Source organism: Rhincodon typus, chromosome 15 (assembly GCF_021869965.1).
Source record: "Rhincodon typus isolate 14 chromosome 15, sRhiTyp1.1, whole genome shotgun sequence".
In the NCBI taxonomy this organism is placed as follows: Eukaryota; Metazoa; Chordata; class Chondrichthyes; order Orectolobiformes; family Rhincodontidae; genus Rhincodon; species Rhincodon typus.
This window is the reverse complement of record NC_063346.1, coordinates 57,500,959-57,525,585: the sequence shown is the minus strand read 5'-3', so window position 1 is coordinate 57,525,585 and position 24,627 is coordinate 57,500,959. Positions and strand designations below refer to the sequence as shown.

Sequence of the window (24,627 nt, the reverse complement as noted above, 5' to 3'; positions counted from 1 at the left end):
TCTGAAGAAGGGTCTAGGCCCGAAACGTCAGCCTTCCTGCTCCTCTGATGCTGCTTGGCCTGCTGTGTTCATCCAGCTCTACACCTTAATTTCAGCTTTCCCTTCTTTTTCATCGTGCTGACATTTGCTGAGGAACAATTTCTTAGGAGTACACAACACACTCAGTCATGTCCACGTGGTCATTATTCATTGTGCCTTGATTGTATGACAACCATGGCTGAACACTCTTACCTACTATCAGCACATCCACAATCTTGGCCAAAACCATTAAATAGTTATCGAGACATGAACCTTGGCTTTACTTTCCTTTCACCAACCCAGGACTCTGCAGCCAGTTCAACAAACTTAACATAAACAGAAAATTAAACCTGCGAGCTTCCCAATGTGTATTACTGAATAGAGCTGGCAGGGGACTGCATAATGATTCAGATAAGAGTCAATCATGTTATATTACAGGAGTTAGTGATAAACACTTTATAATACAGTTGTTTGACATGACTAATTTTACTTCAGGGATAGATGTTTAATCCTGAAACCAAGGGGAGGTGTCAAATCTATTTGTAGATAATAGGTGGATTTTATTCATTCATGGGATGAGGGCGTCGCTGGCTAGGCAGCATTTATTGCCAACCACATTGCTGTGGGTCTGGAATCACATGTAGGCCAAATCAGGTAAGGATGGCAGTTTCCTTCCCTAAAGGACATCAGTGAACCAGATGGGTTTTTCCAACAATCGACAATGGATTCATGGTCATCATTTATTGACTTTTAATTCCACCATGTGCCATTGTGGGATTTGAACCTGTATCCTCAGAACATGGTCTAGGTTAACAGTCCAGCAACAATACTACTAAGCCATTACCTCCTCTAGCTGTGATAGGGAGTATTAAATTATAAACAAGAGGTAGGTACTTGGCTTAATATACACTGTTTAAGAAATGGCTCTCAGATATGGAAACAATTTCAAACTTACAAAGCCTTCTTAGGCTGAGTTATCTTCCTCAACATTTCTTACGCTCTCTTGCAATCCACACACACGTTTCTATTCAGCCCCTAATTTGCTGAGAGGCGCATAAAAGTTAGAGTATTTCAGTGACAATCTTTTTTCCTATTGCAACAAAACATTAACCTTGACCCTTGGCAGGGAACCCTTGCCCACTATCCCTCAGCCCTCTTCACTGCTAGGACTCCTGATCCTCTGCACTGGACCGTTGCCAGGTTTGTGCCTCGGGTGAATTAAAATTCCAGAGAAGAGGAGCAACTTGAACATTTGGAACAGAGTGTACTCTGGATTAGACGCATCCTATTCTGATAGATCAGATTAAGCTGACTTCACTAATGAGCAACTGGACTGATAACTTTGTTCATCTGGAGAGTCATGTCACAACACTCCATGTATTCAAAATGAGAGTGTTCAACTATGTCCAGGACAAGGGCTAAGACTCTGGAGAGTATTTATTGGGCCCCCAGATTAACAAAAGCACAGATTTGAAGGACAGAATGTTGGAAGCTCAATTATTTCAAAATGGAGCCACACAGTCAAAATGGTTTTAGTTTCAATCTCCAGTCTGTGCTCAATAAGGTGTCTTAATACTCAGGGCTAGACAAGGATTCAAAAATAATGGCAAGCACTACTACTTGATTGCAATCTTACTGATAAGTGTGCGCATGGGGGGTCCCAATAAGGTACGGAGGAGGTCACTCAACCCATCCTAACTCACTAATCCATAATGTTCCTATAGATCCCCATCCCCAAATGTTGTTATAAAAATTGAAGATTTTGTTTGCTTCTTTCTACTTAGAGCGAGTTGCGCAAAGGAGTTGGGAGGTCACGTTAGAGCTGGACACGACATTGGTGAGGCCATTTTTGGAATTCTGCATTCAGTTCTGGTCTCCCTGCTATAGGAAAGATGTTGTGAAACTTCAGAAAAGATTTACAAGGATGTTGTCAGGGTTGGAGGGTCTGAACTATCGGGAGAGGCAGATTAGGCTGGGGCTATTTTCCTTGGAGCATTGGGGACTGAGGGGGGACCTTATAGAGGTTTATAATATCATGAGGGGTATGGATAGGGCAAATAGTCAAAGTCTTTTCCTCAGGGTAAGGGAGTCCAAAACTAAAAGGCATAGGTTTAAGGTGGGAAGGGAAAGATGTAAAAGGGACCTAAGGGGCATCTTTTTCACACAGAGGGTGGTGTGTTCATGGAATGAGTTGCCAGTGGAAGTGGTGGAGGCTGGAGCAATTACAACATTTAAAAGGTATCTGGATGGGTACATGAATAGGAAGGGTTTAGAGGGATATAGGCAAAATGATGGCAAATGGGATTTGATTAATTTAGGATGTCTGGTCAGCATGGACAAGTTGGGCTGAAGGGTCTGTTTCTGTGCTGTACATCTCTATTACTAAGTCTATCATTGCAGCCCAGTTTTTTTTTAATGCAATCCTTTGTTTCTTACAGTGAATGTTACAGCCACTGGTTCAGAGGTCTCTGAAAAGATTGTTGTTGAAATGCAATTGGTGTAGTGAAAAAATTCCAGAGTAGATGACTGAAGCTGTACTGCAGAATTGGCAGGGACATGAGGCTAGAGGGAGAAGTGAGAGCAGTTGAAATAACACAGTGGACAAAAGAATCACAGATAGGGTCAAAGGCTTGAGGCAAACGAGTGCTTAAAAATGATGTTAGATTCCGCGTTTTTGCTGTATCGGTATTTAATCTTACTTTGCAAAAAATTACTTTATAGTGTTGACAGAGAGAGGAGTTTTTTTAAACTTTTTTTTTCCCCCACCAAGAGTTACTACGATCTGGAATAGTAGTGGAAGCAGATTCAGTAATAATCATTAAAAGGTAGCTGGATAAGTACTCAAAACACAAAAAAAAGAACATCTGAGGAAGGGTTACCAGACCTGAAACGTTAACTCTGATTTTTTTTTTCCTTCGGAGGTGTTGCCAGACCTGCTGAGCTTTTCTAGCAACTTTGTTTTTGTTCCTGATTTACAGCATCCGCAGCTCTTTCGTTTTTTTTTTAAAAAGAAAAAAAATATCAGTGTAACAGGGAAGAACAAATACAGAGGAGAATGGCCTCTTTCTGTGTTGCAAGGTCCGAAAAATTTTACAGAATAAACTTTTATAGTCATTCTGACTTTTGTAAAATTCCTTAAGCCACTGCATTAGTAAACTTTTCAGAATGAGGACATCAGTTAAAACTGGGGTAACATTCACACCACACAAATTGCCAGGCAATGACGATCTTCAAAAAGAGACAACCTAACCACCGCCTCTTGACATTCAATGGTGTTACCATCACTGAATCCCCCACTATCAACATGCTGGGGGTTCAGTGACTAGAAACTCCGTAGAATCCTTCCTGTGTGGAAACAGCCCATTCGGCCCAACAGGTCCACACCAACCCTCCAAACAGTAACGCACCCAGACGTATCCCCCTACGCTTTTCACTGTAACCCTGGATTTCCCATGGCCAACACACCTAACCTACACATCCCTGAACACCATGGGCAATTTAGCAAGGCTAATTCACCTAACTCACTGGAGTCACCACATAAACACAGCGGCTACAAGTGTAGGTCAGAGGCTATGAATACCGCAGTGAGTAATTCAACTCCTGACTCCCTAAAGCCTATCCATCATCTACAAGGCACAAGTCAGGAGTGCGATGGAATACTCCCCGCTTGCCTGGATGGGTGAAGCTTCAACAACACAAGAAGCTTGACACCTTCCAGGACGAAGCAGCCAGCTTGATTGGCACCACATCCACAAGCGTCCACTCCCTCCACCTCCGACACTCAGTAGCTCACCACCACCTTCTCAAGGGCAACTCAGGACAGGCAATAAATGCTAGCCAGCCAGCAACGCCCACATCCCACAAGTGAATGAATAAAAAAAATTACTCACCACCTTCCTATCAGCTGACTGGTACCTCATTGTTACAGCTTGTTCGAAAGCAGTAAGGATCCCAGATAACCCACTTATCAAATTGATTTGTTAAAAAAAGCAACTGATCAGGGATGAGAACAAGGTTACAAATGCAGACAGGGTTAATTGAATGCTGAAAGCAATATGAAGGGACTGCAATTATTGGAACCAGGGAATGCAATGCCAAGATTGGCAACTGATTGAAAATGAATAATGCAGAATTTAGTTAGATACTGCAGAATGTTGCTTGACTAACCATTGTTAGAGATGGTAGGAGCAGGGACTGCATAAGTGCAATGGGTTGAATGTTAAACAGACAAATATTCCAACCTCGTTCAAGAGGATTAAATGTGCTGGGTAGCCTCCTTGGTATCATGGACGCGGAGCTGAAGGAACAAACTCAATTGCAGTTTTCCAGTTTGCATTCCCTGAGATTCAAGTCTAGCTTAAATTTTACAACGCAAGACAGGAAAGGTCTCAGTAGAACCACACAAACGAGTAAAGATAGGCTTGTTCTGTTATCCTAATGCTTTTGTTTTCTGCATGGATAATCAATAGCCTGCAAGTTCACTGCAAGAAGCAAAGCAATACAAAGCCAGGCTGCAAAGTAGATGTAAACTGTGAACATCCCTGTGTCGTTTGGCAGCCTTCATCGGGACAAAGATGAAATACAGTGAATTATATTCACCATACACACAAAACCTAAACAAAGTGAAGAATCTGAAGAGAGGAAGCTCTGCCAGAAAGCACAATTACTTTACTATAGTTACTAGGAGGATGGGACTGACATTTTCCATTGCCTGTGCCAGATCACTCTTGGTGACTGTTCTTTCTCTTTTCCTCCCCCTAGGATTACCACATGTCATTCCCTGATTGCTTAACTAGAGTCTAAAACAGAACAGTCACTGATCAAGTTCAGCACTGTCCATCCTCTCGTGGAATGTAGATATACTCCCAAGGGGCTGCAAAGTTAATGAATGTTTTTTTTCAGAATTGGAAATGGAATGAGGCTGTTTAATTACTGCCTCTGTTGTCTCAGGACATTAGATTGAAAATAGCAAATTAATCACATAAATCTTTGTCAGATTGATAAATGTAAAAGCACTAATTACAGTACACTGCATGGGGGCAGTTTTCCTTCACCCTCCTGCTCACTGGGAAGACTTAGAAATGAAATATAAATAACCCTCCTTATGGTGGCCTTTCTATTCTTAGGAAGTTCTTGATATGTACAAATAAAATATTTCCTTCATACCACGAAGGGAAATAAAAACCTACAACCTATTTAAATATATCATAAATTACATTATGCTCCTTATATTTAGTTTCTCTCTCCTCTCCCATTAGATACGGTGGTTTGCCAAAAGGCAGCACTTAATCCCTAAGCAACAGAATGCACGTGAAAACGTAACAGAATAGGACAATTCCAAGTCATTGCTGACAGGGACGGGTAAGGGCATTTGCAACACTCTTCTTTCAAACAAAAAAAACAGCAGGCAACATGACATTCATTTAAGCTACGCACAGAAGTGCAGCAGAATGATAATGGGGGGTTTGCAGGACCTACACCTTCAGGGCAGTTTGGAGCACTAGGGTCCTTATGGTCTCGAGTTTGAGAAACACACACCAAGTTGCAAACCACACCTTTCACAAAATACCCCAAAGATCTAACTACATGTAAGCCTAGGAAAGAAAACACAGAGGGTACTGCACTTAGAGAATTTTATCCTTAAGGGGCAACTTGTTAACCCATCATGTTGAAAGGCATACTGTCGCCAATTGTCAAATGAGACCTTTAGTCAAGGTCCAGGCTCTACTCTCACGTGCATTTGCCTGGGTGAATGCAGCTCCAACAACACTCAAGAAGCCCGATACCGTCCGACAAAGCAGTCCCACCTGATATCCAACATTTACTCCCCTTACCTCTGGTGCACAGAAGCAACAGTGTTTACCATCTACAAGATGCACTACAACAACTTACCTTAGACAGCACCTTCCAATCTCTATCACCTTGAAGGTGAAGAGCAGCAGGCACTTGGGAACATCACCACCCCCAGACTACCTTCTAAACCACATGCTATCCTGATTTGGAACTACATTGCAGTTAGTTCAATTTTGCTGGGTTAAAATTGTGGAAACCCCTCCCGACAACACAGTAGATACCTGTACTCCAACTGGACTGCAGTGGTTCAAGGCAGTAGCTCGTCATCACCTTCTCAAGGGCAGTTAGGGAAGGAAACAAATGTTGGCCTAGTCAGCGATGCCCATATTTATGAATGAATATAAACGGCACTTCAGAAAGAAGAACAGACGAATTCTCCCTATTGGTGTGAGGCTTTGTTAGGTGCAAATTGGCTATGATTCTTATATAACAATTTCAACAGTACTTAATTACTTGCAAAGTGAAGAGGGACTTCCGGAGATTGTTAAAAAGGTGCTGGATAAATGAAAGGTCTTATAGTGTCAAAGAAATTTTCCAAAGGGTTACAGCTGCTTTCTTTGATTCGGAAACAGGCAATTTCAAAGTTTTCTCATAAGGCAAGGGTTTCTCTTTTGAAATATCATCTCTGAATTGATACTTAAGGTTAATACACAGTTGCTAATAAATCATTAAGATAATGACTAGAAAGCACTATGACTTTATCAGGACTTTGCAAAGCCACCTTGTTCCATGACAGAATAAAGTTCACCAAATATTTTCTTCCTGGTCCCGACATTTCAATGTGGACCATGAACCTTTTCCCTGACACCAGGATAGAAAACATACCAGGTACTGAGGAGAAGAGATTACTTAAGAAGGCAAGTTTCACTGTGAAACTTTGAGGGAAGGTGGTGGTGCAGTGATAATGTCACTGAACTGGCAAGAGCCCTGGCCTAATACTCTTGGGGGCATGGGTTTGATCCCATCATGGTGGTAAAATTGTCATTTGTTAAAAAAAAAATCTGGAACGAAAAAGAACTACTCTGATGGGAACCCCATACCTAGTGTTGTAAAACCCCGTTTGGTTCACTCATGCCTTTTAGAGAAGGAAATTTGCCATTCTTAGCTGGTCTGACCGACATGAGACTCCAGCCTATAGACATATGATTGACTCTTAACTGGTCTCAGAAATGGCTGAGTAAGCCACACAGTTCAAGGACCGATAAGGATAATAACATAACGCAGACCTCAAAGATGCCCACGTGGCATGCAAAAGAAGTTTCAATTTAGGAACTTTAAAGAAATGCTGTTTCTTTTCTTCATTCTTTCAGAGGATGTGGGCATCACTGCCAGCATTAGCATTTGTTGCCCCAGCCTAATTGAACCGAATAGCAGGTTGGGCCATTGAAAAAGACAGTCAACCTCAAGACCCAACCACAATGCTGAGGATTTGGAGTCACATGTAGGTCAGACTTGGTAAGGTCAAATAACGACAGCCCTAAAGGACATTAGAGAACCAGACTGATTTTTTTATAAAATGCTGTCTTAGTCCCCATTACTGAGACTTGATTATAATCCTACATTTTATCATTTGAATTTTTTTTTGAGCCCCAGTCCGTAGGGAATTTATTTGGTTTTCCTGATTACTGGTTCAGTGAAATTTCCACGGCATTACTGTCTCCCCGTATGCTGGAGTTTTACATAATTGCCAGTCTTGCATACAAATTCCATTTCCCTGTACACTACATGAAACATTTGTGGAGATGTGATTGCTAGAACCAAAGTTTGAGCTCAAAAGGACCCACAGTTATGACTCAAACCTTCCACTGCATGTATGCATGTGGTTAAACTTATAATTCAGTCATAGTACAGTGGAGCTCACTTGTAGAGCTTTGAGTGTTGCAAGTCTTTGTTACATGTCAACGAATCCACTGATACATAAATCTAGTCTTTGTTCAGCCAGTCAATAACAGCACCTGAGTGCCTTTTAATCAAACGGTCTGCTTCACTTACAGGAGTTGTTATTGTGAAAGTGTACACAGGACGCAGCTTGAGATTTAGTACTGGTCTCTGTCCCTCTTGCTCAAACTGGATTCAGTAAACATATCAATTAGGAACAGAGGTTGGCCTTTCGGCCCCTCAAACTTGCTCTACCATTGAATAAGATCATGAATGATCTGCTTGCGTTTTGAATTCTAAATTCCTATCCTTCCCTGATAACTTGATTCCCCTGCCTAACAAGAATTTGTCCATCCCACCTTAAATATATTCAATGACTCTGCCTCCACCGTCTTCTAAGGCAGAGTGTTCCAGATTACATAACCCTTCGAAAAACATTTGACACATCTGTGGTCTTTTCACATCAGTCTTGTAAAGACTATTCAGAAATTACACTTCGATCAAGCCACATTTCGCTCTTGAGAGTGGCAGTCAGATCAAGTCCAGTCTTGATCCAATCTTTTCCCACAAGACAATCCATTCGTTCCAGGCATCTATCAATCTAAATTTACTCTGAACTGCCTCTAATGCATTTACATCTTACCTAAGGAGACCAAAATTGCTCACCAACGACCTGTATCGTTGAAGCGCAGCAGTCTTATTTTTATGTTCAATTCTTCCTGTAATAATTAGCCTGATTACACGCTGTGTCTGCATACTAACATCTTCTTACTCATGCATTTGGCCACTTGGATCCCTCTGCACCTCTGAATTCCACAGCTGTTCTTTGTTTATATAATACTGTACATTTTTATTCTTCCTGGAAGGTGAACAACTTCACATTTTCCCACATTGTACTCCATCTGCCAGAAGTTCGTCCATTGACTCAACCCATCTGCAATTATCGTTGTGTCTTCTTCACAATACACTTTCCTACCTACCTTTGTACTATCTGCAAGTTTAGCTAGAATGTCTCTGTCCTCTCATCCCAGTCATTGCAATAAATTGTTAGAAGTTGAGGCTCCAGTACAGACTCTTGCAGCACACCACTCATCACATTGTGCCAATCAGAGGACGACCCAACTGGGCATTACTCCGTATTTTTCTGTCAGTCAGCCAATCTTCTATCCATGCCGATTTACACCATGAGTACCTACTTTGCATAGTAACATTTTGTGAAGCAACTTGCCAAATGCCTTACAGAAATGCATCTATGGGCATGTTACCCCTTCAAACAGCTCCAATACATTGGTTAAACAAGACTTTCCTTTCACACAACCATGTTGATCCCTCCTGAGATAGGCTGGGACTTTTTTCACTGGAATACAGGGGGTTGACAGGCGACCTTATAGAGGTTTTAAAAATGATGAAGGTTATAGATAATGTGAATGGCAGGTGTCTTTTCCCTAGTGTGGGGGAGTTCATGACTAGGGGGTATGTTTTTAAGGTGAGAGAGGAAAGATTTAAAAAAAAGACATGAAGGGCAATTTTTTTTTTTTTTTTTTAGACAGACAGAGACAGACCTTCCAGAGGATGTGGTGTATGCAGGTACAGTTACAATGTTTAAAAGACATTTAGACACGCATATGAATAAGAAATGTTTGGAGGGATGTGGGCCAAGTGCAGGCAGGTAGGAATAGTTCAGTTTGGAATGTCTTTGGCATGGACTGGCTGGATCGAAGGGTCTGTTTTTGTGCTGTACGACTATGATTACTGAGGAAAAAATCAAAATGCTCAACCTTAAGCACTTTAATGATTGATTCAAACATCTCACCCATGATATATTTCAAGCTAACTGGCCTAAACTCACCTGTATTGTCTCCCTCCCTTCTTGAATAGAGTTATATTTGTTGCTTTCCAGTCTGGTGGAACCTTAGCAGAACCAAGCTAATTTTGGAAAATTAACACCAACACTTCTACTTGCATTCTGGCTACATCTTTTTAGAGCCTTTGATCAAGTCCATCAGATCCAGAGACATGTCAGCCCCCCGCTCCATCAGCTTTCTCAGTTCCACTTCCCTAGTGATAATAATTTCATCACCTTTCTCTTCTACCTCTTGATTCACAGCCATTACTCAGATTTATTTTGCATCCTTTATTGTGCAAATGGAAATCAAAAACTTATTTGTTTCATTTGCCATTTCTTTGTTATTTACTATTAACTGCTGATTCTCACTTTCTAGAGTACCAACATTTGCTGTACTTAATCTTTCCTCTTTAAATAACTGTAAAAACATTTGGTATCCATTTTCACATTCCTAGATAGTTTCTTCTCATGCTACAAACTTGCCCTCTTGATTAGTTGTAGAGTCATAGAGCTGTGCAGCATGGAAACAGACCCTTCGGTCCGACTCATCCATGCCGACCAGATATCCTAAATTAATCTAGTCCCATTTGCCAGCATTTGGCTTACATCCATTTGAACCCTTTCTATTCATATACCCAGCCAGATGCTTTTTAAACTTCATAATTGTACCAGCCTCCACCACTTCCTCTGGCAGCTCATTCCATACGTGCACCACCCTCTGCGTGAAAAAGTTGCCCCTTAGGTCCCTTTTAAATCTTTTCCCTCTCACCTTAAACCTATGCCCTCAAGTTTTGGACTCCCCTAGCCTGTGGAAAAGACCTTGACTATTCACCCCATCCATGCCCGTCATCATTTTACAAATTTCTAAGGTCACCCCTCAGCCTCTGACACTCCAATGCTCCAGGAAAAGTAATGCCAGCCTATTCAGCCTCTCTCTATAGCTCAATCCCTCCAAACGCAGCAACATCCTTGTAATCTTTCCTGAACCCTTTCAAGTTTAGCAAGCCACCTCTGCCATTCTTTAGATTCTGTCCAGTCTCACCACTCATCCTTGCACAATTCTATACCTTTGCTTTAACTTTGATGCTTTCCTGGACTTCTTCAGTTAACCACTTAACATGCATTGTCCCCTTACAATTTTTCTTCATCATTTATAAACTGACTTTTAAAATTCATTTGGATGTGTGTAGACATTATTGACATGATCAGCATTTACTGCCAATTGCTAATTACCCTTGAGATGGTGGTTTTGAGCCACCTTATTGAATTGGTGCAGTCTAGATGGTGGAAGTACATCTACAGTGCTGTTAGGAAGCAAGTTCCAGGGTCCTGAACCAGCAATGACAAAGGAACCCAAATACGTCTCCAAGTCAGGAAGGTGCAAGACTTTAAGGGAGACTTGACAATAACAGTGTTCCCATGTGCTTGCTGTCTACTGCAACACACATAGCACTACGTGAATTCAGTGAAAAAGCAACTATCAATGGAAGGAAGGAACCAAAGTTGAGGGATAGGCCACGTAGTGCAGTCTGGTGGAGACTTCCACTTACAAATGCTGTTAGTGCCTGAGGAAGGGGTGGAGAGCAAAAGGGTTGAGCAATTTTCCACTAGGAATTAGAAGTTTAGTGTGCTAGCGAGAAAGGAGCATAAATTAGAGTGGGGAGACCTTAAAGAGAAAGCAACTCAACATTCCTTGCACCTTGGAGCACCCAATTCAAGAATAGCATCAGGAGAGGCCTAGAACTCCTGTCTGGTATTTCAAGCTGAAGCAACTGCACGTGGTCTGGGGGGATCCTGGGGAGGGAAAAGGAGAGTGCATTAAGCATGGGTGGTGAAGGAGAATAAGAATGAGCTGCACCAGCCATCTCCCATGTATATATTCACAGAGTGGGTCAGTTCATCCATGCCACGGTGAAAGGTGGTAGCTCGGCTGAGCTGCCGTAAATTAAGACTTGCGACCCCAGTTGCCGATTAATAATGTGCCATGAATTACTGAACATGCTGATTATCACTCACGTGGTTCGCATAAGTTCTGGGTTGGGTACACACTGCAGTCGATGTGAAAGGAGCTGGAATGCTTTGCTCTGGGGCAAAAGCATAAGTAGTCCATACAGGGCTTTGATCAGGTAGGGATTGTTCTCAACGTCAAGGAGTTGCAACCGCAGATCTGAAGGGAAGAATAGGAAATAAATCAACAACATTTCACACCAAATCCCTCACAAAGCTAGTAGCAGAGAAGGTTTGAGGAATGACTTAAAGAAGGAAAGAGGAGCAGTGAGTACAGAGGCTTAGGAATAAACACAGAGAATGCTGGAGAACTCAGCAGGTCAGGTAGCGTCTGTGGAGAGAGAATCAGAGTTAATGTTTCAAGTCCAGACTGATTCTTCTTCAGAACAGAGCTAGTAATCAGCGGTGGAGCTGGAATTGCAGCTATCCGTGGATCGGTCACACTATCTTCTCACTCAACAATTGTTTTAATCCCCTTATCTCTGGGGGAAAAAAAAAATCATCTTTCATTCCTAATTTAAGCAAGTTGCACTAATGAGGGACTGCAAGCCAGGCATGTAGACAGTGCCTGCAGACCTCAAGTTGCACAATGAATTTAAGCTTCATCCTTGTGAAATTACACACTGGGGCAAACAGTGAAGCTCCAACTCACACTGAGGGCCCAGCTCCAAGTGTAAAACAAGGACAAATGGCCTTTTTTATTTAGTGGGAGAAGAGGAGCAAATTTCCAATATGTCAGGAAATAGAATTTTTAATAATGTCAGTTCACTGCTCTGTTGAAGGTGCTGACTCTGATTGGGGAAGTGTATCACTCACAATGCAGAGTTATTGACGGGGCAGGGGGGAACAGGATCGTTGGCTGACACTCTACATGGCAAACCAGGCTTCATGACTATGTACTAACTTGGGGCAGATGGGGTAACACTTCACATGTCCATGTACTGGAATTCATGCACAAAGCAGCTGTTGCAAGCAACGTTTCATGTTGAATTTTTCACACGCTTCATAGGAGTCAGAGCTTTTAAGTCACATCCTAATTTGGTTACGTTCCCAGTTTCATGCAGCTGCCAGTCAGCAATTGTTACTTCTGCCCCATTTCCTGATGCAACATCACATCCACATCTGGTATTCCAGTACAGTATGTGGGAACATGAAGTGCTGTAAATGTTTACTTACACGTGAAGATTGGACACTCGATCAACTGCACCAGCTTGTCCACCTCAGTCAGGAAATCAATGGTCACCTCAAGGTCCCCACTGGTCTAACAGTCAAGGTAAATGGCAATGACAGAAATGAAACTTGACAGCATGGGAATTGGAACAGAAATGATTTATGACAGCAGAGATCCAATAGGAAATACAAGAAATAAAAGAATGTGCATTTATATATAAAGCAGGTGATTACATCCTCATGATGTCTCAAAGCATTTTATTGTTCATAAATTACTTTTCAGGTGTTGTGCAGGAAAACATAGCAGCCAACATATGCTCGTTTCTAAAAGAATTAAGTTAAAGAATGACCGTATAATTTTGTTGGGGGTTGTTCGATGTACAGATATTCAACAGGCAACAGATAGAACTAACTTGCCCTTTTTTGAATGGTGCTAAGAGGCCTTTTGTATTGACATGAGCAGACAAGCAGAGCCTTGTTTTAAAGACTTGCCTGGCAGCTGGTGCCCCTGATATGCAAAAGGACATTGTATGACCAGTCTTGATGTTGTGCTCAAGTCTACAGTGGGTCTTGAATCAAAGGTTTTTCACGTGTACCTCTGGAATTGAATCTTTTGTTCTTTTAATTCACAATAGATACGGTGATGCAGTGGACGAGCAACCCAGACACTCTATTCAGATTCCAAATAAAGTATTGTGATTGACATTTTGTCATCAAAATGCCATTGAGAATCCACTATTTCCTGTTTGGTTTGACCAACTTATGTGTCAGGATCATACTTACGGAATGGATTCCAAATGGCTTTACACGACATTACAATCACAATAAAGCAGCTCACACCCAACCACCCTCTCAAGACAAGGACGACCAATATCCTGAGCACTAATAGCAAAGACTAGCAGTTGAAATGTTCAATATTTTCAACTAAACCAGACTGAAGCAATGGTATTTCTGAACATCCATGCTTATTGACCAGTTCTTCGCAAAGCTTATCCAGCTGGATAAAGCATTCTATTTGATGTGTTAGGTATCATTTTAACCAGTTGCGTGCAGTCCCACCCCCAGGTCTGCCAATGTTGTTGGGCACTGTCAGCTAAACTTCACTGACAACCAATGCGGTCTGTTTGAGATGACAATGGAACAAAGAGCTGGATTTCCCTGTTTTGATACATAAACAGTTAGCCCTGTTGGGTACATGCAATAAGGTTCACAACATTAAGGGACACCCTTGTTAGGGCTGAAACGAACACCAATCAAGGTCAGAAAAGATGCACTTGGCTCAGGAACATAATAATGTTTGACATCTCAAGCCAGAACCTTCAGGAAGAGCTGCTGGAAAGGCAATCCTGCAATTAAACATCTTGATATTTAAAAATGCATTGTGGTCATGCCATTATCGCAAAGGCAGAAGAAAATATCTAAAATAATTTGCCATCTCCTGTGGCCCATGCGATTTATTTTATTCACCTTTGGGATGTAAGCATTGATTGCAAGGCATAATTACCTTTATGCAGCGCTGCAGTCCATGTGATGCAAGTGTATCACACAGCTGTCAGATTTCAGCATCATGACTGAGCTACAATGAAGGAACAGCAATATATATCTAAGCCAAGGTTTGACAACCTGGGAGAGGAATTTGCAAACAGTGGTGTTCCCATGTATGCCCTTGGCATTCTAAGGTGGCAATGATCATTGGTTTAGCACAGGGGTGCAGGTGCCACTGTGGAAAGTTACTGCAGACCATCTTGCACATCTTCAACACTGTAGTCAGGTTATTTGTGTGGCCTGCCTAAAGGGGCACTTGGAATTGCATAGGGGATTAAATTCAATGATTCACTCCTCAAAGAGCCACATCAAGCACAAAATGAAGAGTCCTTTATAAACAAAGGAATTAAATTAATTGCTTAACATACCTGCGATTCAACATGAATGGGGCAGCCATAGAGTCAGATGACATGTACAGCACGGAAACAGACCCTTCCAACTCATCCATGCTGACCAGATAGCCTAAATTAATCTAGACCCATCTGCCAGCATTTGGCCGACATCCCACTAAACCCTTCCTATTCACGTACCTATCCAGATGCCTTTGAAATGTTGTAATTGTACCAGCCTCCACCACTTCCTCTGCCAGCTCATTCCATACACGCACCAGCCTCTGCATGAAAAAATTGCCCCTTAGATCCCTTTTAAATCTTTTCCCTTCAACTTAAACCTATATCCTCCAGTTCTGGATTCCCCTACCGTGGGGACAGAACCTTGACTATTCATCCTATCCACGTCCCTCATTATTTTGTAAACCTCTAAGGTCACCCCTCAGCCTCTGACACTCCAAGGAAAATAGCCCCAGCCTATTGAGCCTCTCCCTATACCTTGGGAGCATCCTTGTAAGTCTTTTCTGAACCCTTTCACGTTGCACAACATCTTTTGTATAGCAGTATTGTGAATGTGCCTATAGTTGACTGCTACCCATGCACTTTTGACTCAGAACAATAAGCACTATCATGTTTATACTATCCCTGCTGTTGAACTACAGTACATAACACATGGCTGAAAAATCTCACTCACAATTTGCCCCATGTTGAGAGCTCTGTTTACTGCCCATGTACAAAGAAGAAACAGAAGGGGGAATGGTCAGCATCCAGTGTGATCAACAAGAGAGTAAATGCCAATCAGCTGACAAAATGCCAGTGGACAAGCAATTGACAAATTTCTTGTTGACTAGTATATTATATTAAACACTGCTGCTCTCCATCTGTCCATTCTCTTTGTGTAACACAATTGGGTCATCTGATGCTCAAGGCTAAACTCTACCAGGAGGTGGTTAATTGCACAGTAGAGTTCAAAGTGAACGCCCCTTTCAGATAAAGAATACATTTCCACTTGGACAGGCCAGGGAAAGAGTTGCTTGTTAGACACCCAACAATATAGTGAGATGGTGCCAGCTCAGTCTTGACTTCGATGCCAATCCAATCCATATATTTCACAGTCATTGAAACAATAAATTCAGAGGAAAGGTAATGCCTGCAATGCTACCCTGACATTGGTACGCTCAGTTAGCTGGATGGCTAGTTCGTGACATACAATGTTGCCAAAATCATAGAATCCCTACACAGTGGAAGCAGGCCATTCGGCCCATTGAGACCACACTAACCCTCCGAACAGCATCCCACTCGGACACTCCAACACATCCCTGTAACTCTGCATTTCCCACGCTAATCCACCTAGCCTGCACATTCCTGGACACTATGTAATTTAGCACGGCCAATCCACCTAACCTGCACATCTTTGGACTGTGGGAGGAAACCCATACAGATATGGGAGAATGTGCAAACTCCACACTGACAGTCACCCAAGGGTGGAATCGAACCCGAGTCCCTGGCGCTGTGAGGCAGTACCACTGAGACACCGTGCTGCCTGTGGGTTCAATTCCTATAACAGCTGAAGTCACCATGAAGGCTCTGCCTTCTCAACCCTGCCCTTTACCCGAGGCGTGGTGACGGCTCATGTTCATTTCACTGCCAGCCATCTCTCTCTAATGAGAGAGCTGCCCAGTGGTTCTCTGGGACTACGACGACTTTCACTTTTCGCAAAGAAAACCCACCTCAGCACAGGCAAAATGCCCCAACACTCAATCCAAAAATGAAACAATCCTGAACAAACAGGAAATATCTGTGACAACCTCTGAGCAAAGGCTTTAGAATATGAGGTAGGCCTCACCCTCCACAAAGCTTTCTGCATGATTACAATAATTAATCACAGTTCACTTACTGCCCTTTATTAACGCTACATTCTATTCTCTACAATAACCAAGGCTCTAAAGGTGTAGAAAAATGTCACAGTTGGTTGTGTACAATATTAATCTTCTCCCTGCTTTCAACTGAAATGTTAAAGATGAAATTGTGAAGAGGAATTGGAACCAGATGTGAGCCATCATGCCCGAGAGCACAGTCATGTCACCTTAAAGCTACTTCATTCCATAAACCATTACAGCAAGCACCATACACTTTAGAAATTCTGCTGCCTGGGCAAACATTTCACTTCAAAGCAAGATTTCTAACTTCACAATCAAGCCCAAGGCAAGAACTACTTCCAAAAACTGCTGTGATTGCCTAGCTTCCTACTTACCACCAAGGGCCTGCAGTAAATAGAACAAAACTTGGATTAATATAGTGCCATTCCCAATCTCAGCTGCTTTACGAAAAATATATATTTATATTGCTCCTTAAAATGTGATCTAGTAGTCCAAAACACTTCGTTGGACCACAATAACGCAAAATATTCACAGAATCCCATAAGGAGACACTGCTTTAGTAGCCAACTGTTGGTTAGACAGATAATTTTTGAGGACTGTCTTAAAGGAGGACGGTGCTCTCAAGGATTTTAAACAGGTTAAAGGACTGGGGGGGAAGATCAGGAGGGGGACAGAGAGTACGGAAAGGGTCAGGAATCTAATTTCAGAGGACAGCAGTCAATGCAAGATCCGAGGGTGTTGTACTCAAATGCATGCAGCATATGAAACAAGGTTCATAAGCTTGTAGTAGATTGAAATTGGCGGTTAATGATATGGTGGGTGTCAGGCGATCAGGGCTGGGAACTAAATATCCAACGGTTCGCATCCTATTGAAAGGACAGGCAGATGGGTAGATGGGCTGTCTTATAAACATATGGATGATAATGGAATAGTTTAGGTTAGATGGGCTTCAGAATGGTCTCACAGGTCGGCGCAACATCGAGGGCCGAAGGGCCTGTACTGCGCTGTAATGTTCTATGTTCTATGTCTATGTTAGTCAGAAATGAAATTTAAATCAATAGCAAGAAGCAATGTTGGGTCGGAAGGTGTAGAATCTGTGCGGGTAGAGTTGAGGAACCACAAAGTAAAGAAGACCCTGCTGGGAGTTATGTACTGGCCTCTGAACATTAGTCAGGATGTGGGGAAGAAAATAAATCAGGAGATAGAAGAGGCATGTAAGAAAGGCACCAATACAATAATCATGGGGGCCTTCAAAATGCACTTCGGAGGGTTGGTGCAGATTCGATAGGTTGAATGGCATCTTTTGCACTTAGGGATTCTATGAACATGTGAGAAATCAGAGAAGACTAAGGTAGGTTCTTGAGAGGATACCAGAGTCAATGCCACAGGAGCAGGAAAAGACATTTTAAGTGATTGATTAGATTTGAAACCAGGTTGCAGCTGTCCCACCCACCCTAAATGATGGTAGAGAGGTGTTGGAGGAAGACGATGTGGCTAACGTTCTCAAATTTTGCAGAAAGGTTGAGAGGATAAGTTTACCTTTGTCACAGCCATATGGGATGTTATATATGACCTTGATTAGAACAACACTGGTTAATACGAGAATCAGGAGGGAGGCTGGATGATTAGCCAATTAGTGAGAATGGGGCCAAGGGAGGAGGAAGTGGCTCCCATGACAGGATGAACTCAAAAAGGGCATGAATAGAGATAGGGGAGAGACTAGAGCAGTTCAGGGTGGGGACAGAGGGAAAGCATTGAAGGGAGTTTGACCAGATGAGTTAATGGAAGGGAGGGGTACAGCAGAGAGAATTTATTGGATTACATCCACATTCGACATCAGAATGCTTTGCAGGAACTCAGTGCTACTTTTTTTTTAATTTCACAAATGTACTTTATTTATAAAAAAAATCATCTACAAAGGTTCTAAATCTGTTCTGTATAGTCTCTGCAGAGAAAAAAAACAAACAAAACATTGGAATTTTGCTTCTCTGCAGTTGCAAAAAACAAAGACATTTTTCACTCACGCAGGAAAGTATTTACAATCATTTGGAGGCACTCAGAGGGTCTGACAACTGAACAGACCCTCGTTACACTTTGGCAGAAAGACCTTGGTCTTTCCCCAACTGTGCACACAATTGATATAAGAACCCTCCTGGTAAATGCCTTGTCTGCAATAATTTTAGTGAGTCTTAACTGAACTCCAAGTTGGTGTAAGTTAGTGAATACACTCATTCAAAGACACCACACAAATGGTTAGAATTAAAAGAGGATAAACTAAAGACAGAGGTGGCCCGAGATGAAGAGACAAACTGCGATAAAGTGGAGGATATTTTGTTCTGCATTTAACCCGGTTTTGCCTCATGGCTCAGCAGGAACTTATCTCATCCTGATTGGAAGGTTGTGTGTTTGACCCCCAGTTCAAAGACTTGAGCACATCATTTGGGCTGGATTTTCAGCTTGGTGCCATACTTTCAGAGGTGCCCTTTTCCACAGAAGATGTTAAATCAACGTGCAGTCTACCCTGTCCCAAACATCTAAAATATTACATGGAAACTTTTCCAAGAACACCAGGTTAGCATTCCCCAGTGTCCTAGCTAGCATTTGTCTAGTCAAAGAACACCAGCAAAACAGGTGAATTGGTCATTTATCATATTGCCATTTGTAGAATCTGGTTGCATGCAAACCAGCTGCTGTGTTACAGCAGGGATAATCTTGGAAAAAGTAACTGAATTGGTTGTGAAGAGCTTTGAGATATCCCCAGGATATGAAAGATGCCACATAAATGTAAGTTCTTTTTAACAGCGACAGACATTCTATTCCATAGCAATGACATCATTCATCTCAAAGACTACAAAGGGAGCTGCTGGAACTGAGTTTTCAATTCCAATTAGCTTCACGTCCAGTGTAGAAAAATGAGCAGGATAGGAACGTGCGAAAGAATGATTGAAACAGAAAGGTCATTAAACCATTCTGGGTTTAGTCATAATTTTTTGAGCAAAATTACACAACTCAACCTCTGGGACAGGTGAACATTAAGCAATGCAGCTCACCAAATCGATGCGAACCCTGACTCCCAGGAAAGGCTCACATCTGATGGAGATAACAAGGTGTGGAGCTGGAGGAACACAGCAGGCCAGGCAGCATCAGGGGAGCAGGAAAGCTAATGTTTTGGGTCTGGACCCTTCTTGTTATCTCAAACTCCAGCAACGCCAGTTCCTACTATCTCTCACATCTGATGAAACTAACTGCTAGGGTATTTACTTTCTTGCACTACTTTTAAGAGATGTCTCAGTACATGAGTGCAACAGAATTCCAATTCTCTACATCAGATGGGAAGATGTCCATCTTGAAATGCTGGAAAGCAAACAGATGGAACTTCTTCCCAGAAAATATTGGAATTTTGGATGCAGACTTAACCAAATAAAGCACATGGATTGGCATATTAACTCCCTCATCTCTGGAGTGCTAAGAGGTTTAAACCGCAAGGTAATAAATGTAGAAGATACTGGAAACACTCAGCAAGTTTACTGGAGCTACAGAGTTAATATTTCCAGTCAACAATCGTTCTGATGAAATGCCATCAACTTGAAACGTAACCCTGTTTCTTGCTCCGGAATACTGCCAAACCGGAGTACTTGCAGCATTTTCTGATTTTATTTTAGATTTCCAGCATTCACAGGATTTTGCTGTTGAATTAACCTCGAGGCAAGTAGCCAAGTAAAATGTTAAAACACAATCTTCGCTGGGTGATCTGAACAATGCTGACTGCACTTCAGTAGTTTGCTGGAGTGTTGTTGAGACTTGGCACTCCATAACTGCCTAGCAAGGGACTGTTACTAGAGCTCAGGGATCTCGAGAGAAAAAGGAGGGTTCTTGGGGATACAAAAGACGCTGCTCTTTGAGTCTGTCAAGACCCTTTATCTGCCTTTGCATCCTTGACCTATCAAATAGCCAAAACTGTTCAACCATTCTATTTCTTTTGTGTTGTTTGAGAGCTTATTCAACAGCCAGCCTGTGATGAGTCACGATTGCCTCCAGTTACAGCTTGGAAAGACAGAAGCCTTCGGGTTCTGTTCATAAAAATATATTGCCTTGGCAGTGATCTCTCTAACCAGTGTTTCAGGCAGAACCAGACTGTTCACAGCCTTAGCATCCTATTTAAACCTTGACTGAGCTTCTGACTTTATATTCTTTGCACCACGAACAATGCCTACTTCCAGCTCTTTTGCCTACTACTGTCCCATCTATCCTTTCTTGGATTTTAGGCTCGACTATTCAAACCCAATAAGCTGCACCTCATTTAAAACTCTGTTGCCTCTATTCAGTGCTATACCAAATCCCATGTGCTCATTACTCCTATGCTTGCTGACCTGAATTGGCTCCTGGCCTTTTGTGCAATCCCCACTCCATTAATCTCCATTCGTGGCTGCGACTACAAGTGCTTATGCACTACACTCTTGAATGCATTCCTGTATGCCTTGCCTCTTTGTTCTCCCTCTTAATACCTTCACCTCCTTTGACAAGAGATTCATTTCTTGCTCGAGTTTCAGTGCAGTACCTCAGAATATTTTTCTACATTAAAAGAACTATATAAAAAATGTAGAGATGCAGATGTATACATGTATAAACGTATATCTAGATACTTCCACACATTGCAACGACTAGAGGGCACAGGTATGAGTCTCCAGCCGGAGTTTCTTCAGCAGTGAAGAAACCTGCTCCTGCAGCTTTCACCCACACAAGAGAAATGGGACAATGAGATCAGCAGGGCTTGCTGGACAACTGTGAGGACCATTGCAGGTGAATTCACATACTGCAAAGCTCAGCTTCAGGGACTGAGCTACAAATAAAAATACAAAAGAAAAGTTGCATTTACATTGCACCATTCATGACCTCAGAGCATTCCAAAGTGCTCAAAATGGTAAAAGGATTTGAAAGAGTCAGTAGAGCAAACCATAAGGGCAGATCTACAATTTGGAGTCAGGCCATTCAGAAGGAATATCACAAAGTACTTTGTGCCACTCAAAGTGCTATCGACATCAGGAACTCTGTGTCCAAAATCTTTTGGAGAGTGAGACAACTGAAGCTTTCAAGACTGGGACATATCATTTTGTTGGGTGATATAATAAAGAATATGATAGTGCCTTGCCTTCATATGACTTGAGGATGCCCCAAAGTGCTTACAATCAATTAAATACCTTTGACATTTAGACTTTGTGGTAACACAGGAAATGTGGCATCCAATTTGCACACAGCAAAATTCCACAAAAAAAGTAATCAAATCATCTGTTTTAATGATGACAACTGAGGGATTAATATCAGCCAAACACCAGGGATGAGCCCACCCAATTTATAGTGTCAAAATACAGTAACTCGTGAACCCTGAACTGAATGAACAGAATGGAAACTGGCTCTGCATTTAGCAATAGTGAGAGGTTTGCCAGTTCATAATTGCAGTACTCATCCTTAATGCTATTTAAAAGCACTTTACAAGCAGACTCTTGCCTTTTCCCATGATATGACTAAGACTCTTCATTTCTGAGGAATCTACCCTCCACAACCTCATCAAAACAAAAGCCCACAGCATAGATTATGCATCATGGTAGCTGAAAAACTGCTTATAACATACATCTAATTGCAAATTATATTTTGACCTGCTTTGTCCCTCACTGAGCACATCATTTTCATGAAAATGAGTACCAGCAGTGATGTGAATGCAAGACCATCTCATTTCAACCAACTTGAGCTTTCATTTCCCCAAAATCACAAAGCAAAATTGGACATTTTGGTGCTAACGGAACAAGATTAATATAGAAACTGGAGTAAGCCATTCAGTCCATTGAGCCTGCACCATTCTTCTGGATCATGGCAGCTCATTTCCCCATACTATTTCCACATCCCTTAACAACATTAATCTCCAGAAACCTCTCAATTTCTGTCATAAATCTGTTGAATGATTAATCTTCCACAGTCTTATGGGCAACAGAATTCTAAATATTCACCATCATCTCCAACAAAAGAGAATCTAACCATTGCCCCTTGACATTCAAATGGCACAGCCACCACTGAATCACCCATTATCAACATCCTGGGGATTACAACTGACCAGAAAGTGAACTGGACTTGCCGTGAATACTGTAGCTACAAGAGCAGGTCAGAGGGTGGGAATACTGCAGCGAGTAACACACCTCCTGACTCCCCAGAACCTGCCCACCATCTACAAGGCACAAGTCAGGAGTGTGATGGAATACTCCCCGCTTGCCTGGATGGGTGCAGCTCCAACAACACTCAAGAAGCTCAACACCATCCAGGACAAAGCAGCCTGCTTGATTGGCACCACATCCACAAATATTAATTCCCTCCACCAATGACAGCGAGTAGCAGCAGTGAGTACTATCGACAAGATGCAGTGCAGAAATCTGCCAAAAATTCTTAGACAGCACCTTCCAAACCAATGACCACTACCATCTAGAAGGACATGGGCAGCAGATAAATGGAACCACTACCTGCAAATTCTTTTCCAAGCCAATCACCATCCTGACTTGGAAACATATCACCGTTCCTTCAGTATTGTTAGGTCAAAATCCTGGAGCTCCTCCCTAACAGCATTGTGGATCTACCTATATCACATGGGACGGGCAATAAATGTTGGTTCAGCCAGCAATGTCTACATCCCCTGAATGAATAAAACAAAGTTTAAAAGGAATGCAAGCCTGGTCCATGCCACCAGTTCTCATAATCTGACTGTTTGGTAAAAGCCATTGTCAAAAAAAAATGTATTGTGGATCCAGATACCTCAACCACACTGATGTTTTAGGGTGTGACATGACAATATAAAATAGATCTGTTGGGGATTGCAGATCCACACACAAGCTGGCAGATCAGATTTGTTCCATTTATCAAATGCACAGCCTCTGATCTCAGCCTTAGATTTAATGGGCATTGCTTCTCTTCGAGGGTGGAACAATCAGACAAGATCAGGATTTAATGGACATGTGTTAAGGGAATCATAAAAACAGAAAATGCTCGGCAGTTCTGACAGCATCCGTGGAGAATGTTTCAGGTTGATGACTTTTTCTGCAATTAGTGGGAGGAATAGTCTAGAAGGACAAAATGTGATATGTTCTGGCCACCTGACACAGCAGCTTGAAGCCTGACTAGATATTAAATGCTAATAAAGATGGTATTAGAAAGAATCAGACAGTGACGTATAAACTGGGAATAATTAAAATGTCATGGAGATTCATTAAAGAAAACCACCATGTTCATTATGGTCTTCATTCCCCAATGAAACTTGAAATGATCTTTCTCTTAAGGTTCCCAAAGGTAACTACTGGTCAGCACAAAAGATAGAACCTGATGATTTAAACCTATGGTTGTATCATTGCCATCCTGGTAGCAGGCCTGTTACTATTCCCTTCTGGAGACCAGTATTGTGAGGATCATTTCCGCTCCCCCCGCCCCGCAACTTTAGGAACAGCAAAAAATCAGCAGACAGCACCTCCCTCATAGTAAATGCTGAAAGGCTTAATTTTCTAGTAACTGGATTGAAGATAACCTTGATTGGAAATTCAACTAAATTCACTCAGAAAACGTGGTTAGCAATAAGTTTTTTAAAAATTTGTATCAAGAGATATTAGTGTCCATGCCAAGACCAGAATTAGTTACCATCCCTACTTGTTTCTTAAATGGGCCTAGAACTTAACAGGAAAAGGAGAAGACCATATACAGCCCGTTAAAGCCTGCGAAGCTGTTCAGTTGGGTCATGTTGGTTTCCATTCCAGTTCCCTGCTTGTGGTCTCTTATCGTTTGATTCTCTGAAGTACAACTAATCTGAACATACTTATGACTATGATAGACAGCGACTGTGCATCCACAACCCTCTGGGGTACAGAACTCTCAAGATTTGCACCTTTTTGAGTGAACTTCTCTTTTCAGTAATAAATCATCAGCCCTTTATCCGGAGACTGTGCTACTGAAGGAACAGAGAGATCTTCCAATTCAGGATCATGTGGGGTTTGGCGGGGAACTTGCAGGTGGTGGTGTTTCCATGTGTCTACTGTCCTTGTCCTTCTAGGTTGTGAAGGTTAAGAGTTTGGAA

The 24,627-nt window shown here is 42.0% G+C and overlaps 2 protein-coding genes across 3 annotated transcripts in view; both read right to left on the bottom strand.

Annotated features, from left to right (window-relative positions):
• LOC109911204 (protein MTSS 2-like) overlaps positions 1 to 24,627 on the bottom strand; it is a 1,013,245-nt gene that overhangs the window by 239,152 nt on the left and 749,466 nt on the right. The gene's annotated exons all lie outside the window — the stretch shown is intronic.
• The window catches only part of vac14 (vac14 homolog (S. cerevisiae)), a 308,745-nt gene that overhangs the window by 40,538 nt on the left and 243,580 nt on the right, over positions 1 to 24,627 (bottom strand). Inside the window, exons 17-19 of one of the 2 annotated variants that reach the window (XM_048605640.1) lie at positions 12,779 to 12,858; positions 11,612 to 11,762; positions 11,288 to 11,389 (exon numbers count right to left, since the gene is read on the bottom strand). In XM_048605640.1, coding sequence (XP_048461597.1) covers positions 11,288 to 11,389; positions 11,612 to 11,762; positions 12,779 to 12,858 — 333 coding nt within the window. The remainder of the gene's footprint in view (positions 1 to 11,287; positions 11,390 to 11,611; positions 11,763 to 12,778; positions 12,859 to 24,627) is intronic. The other variant, XM_048605641.1, reaches the window with a different exon arrangement.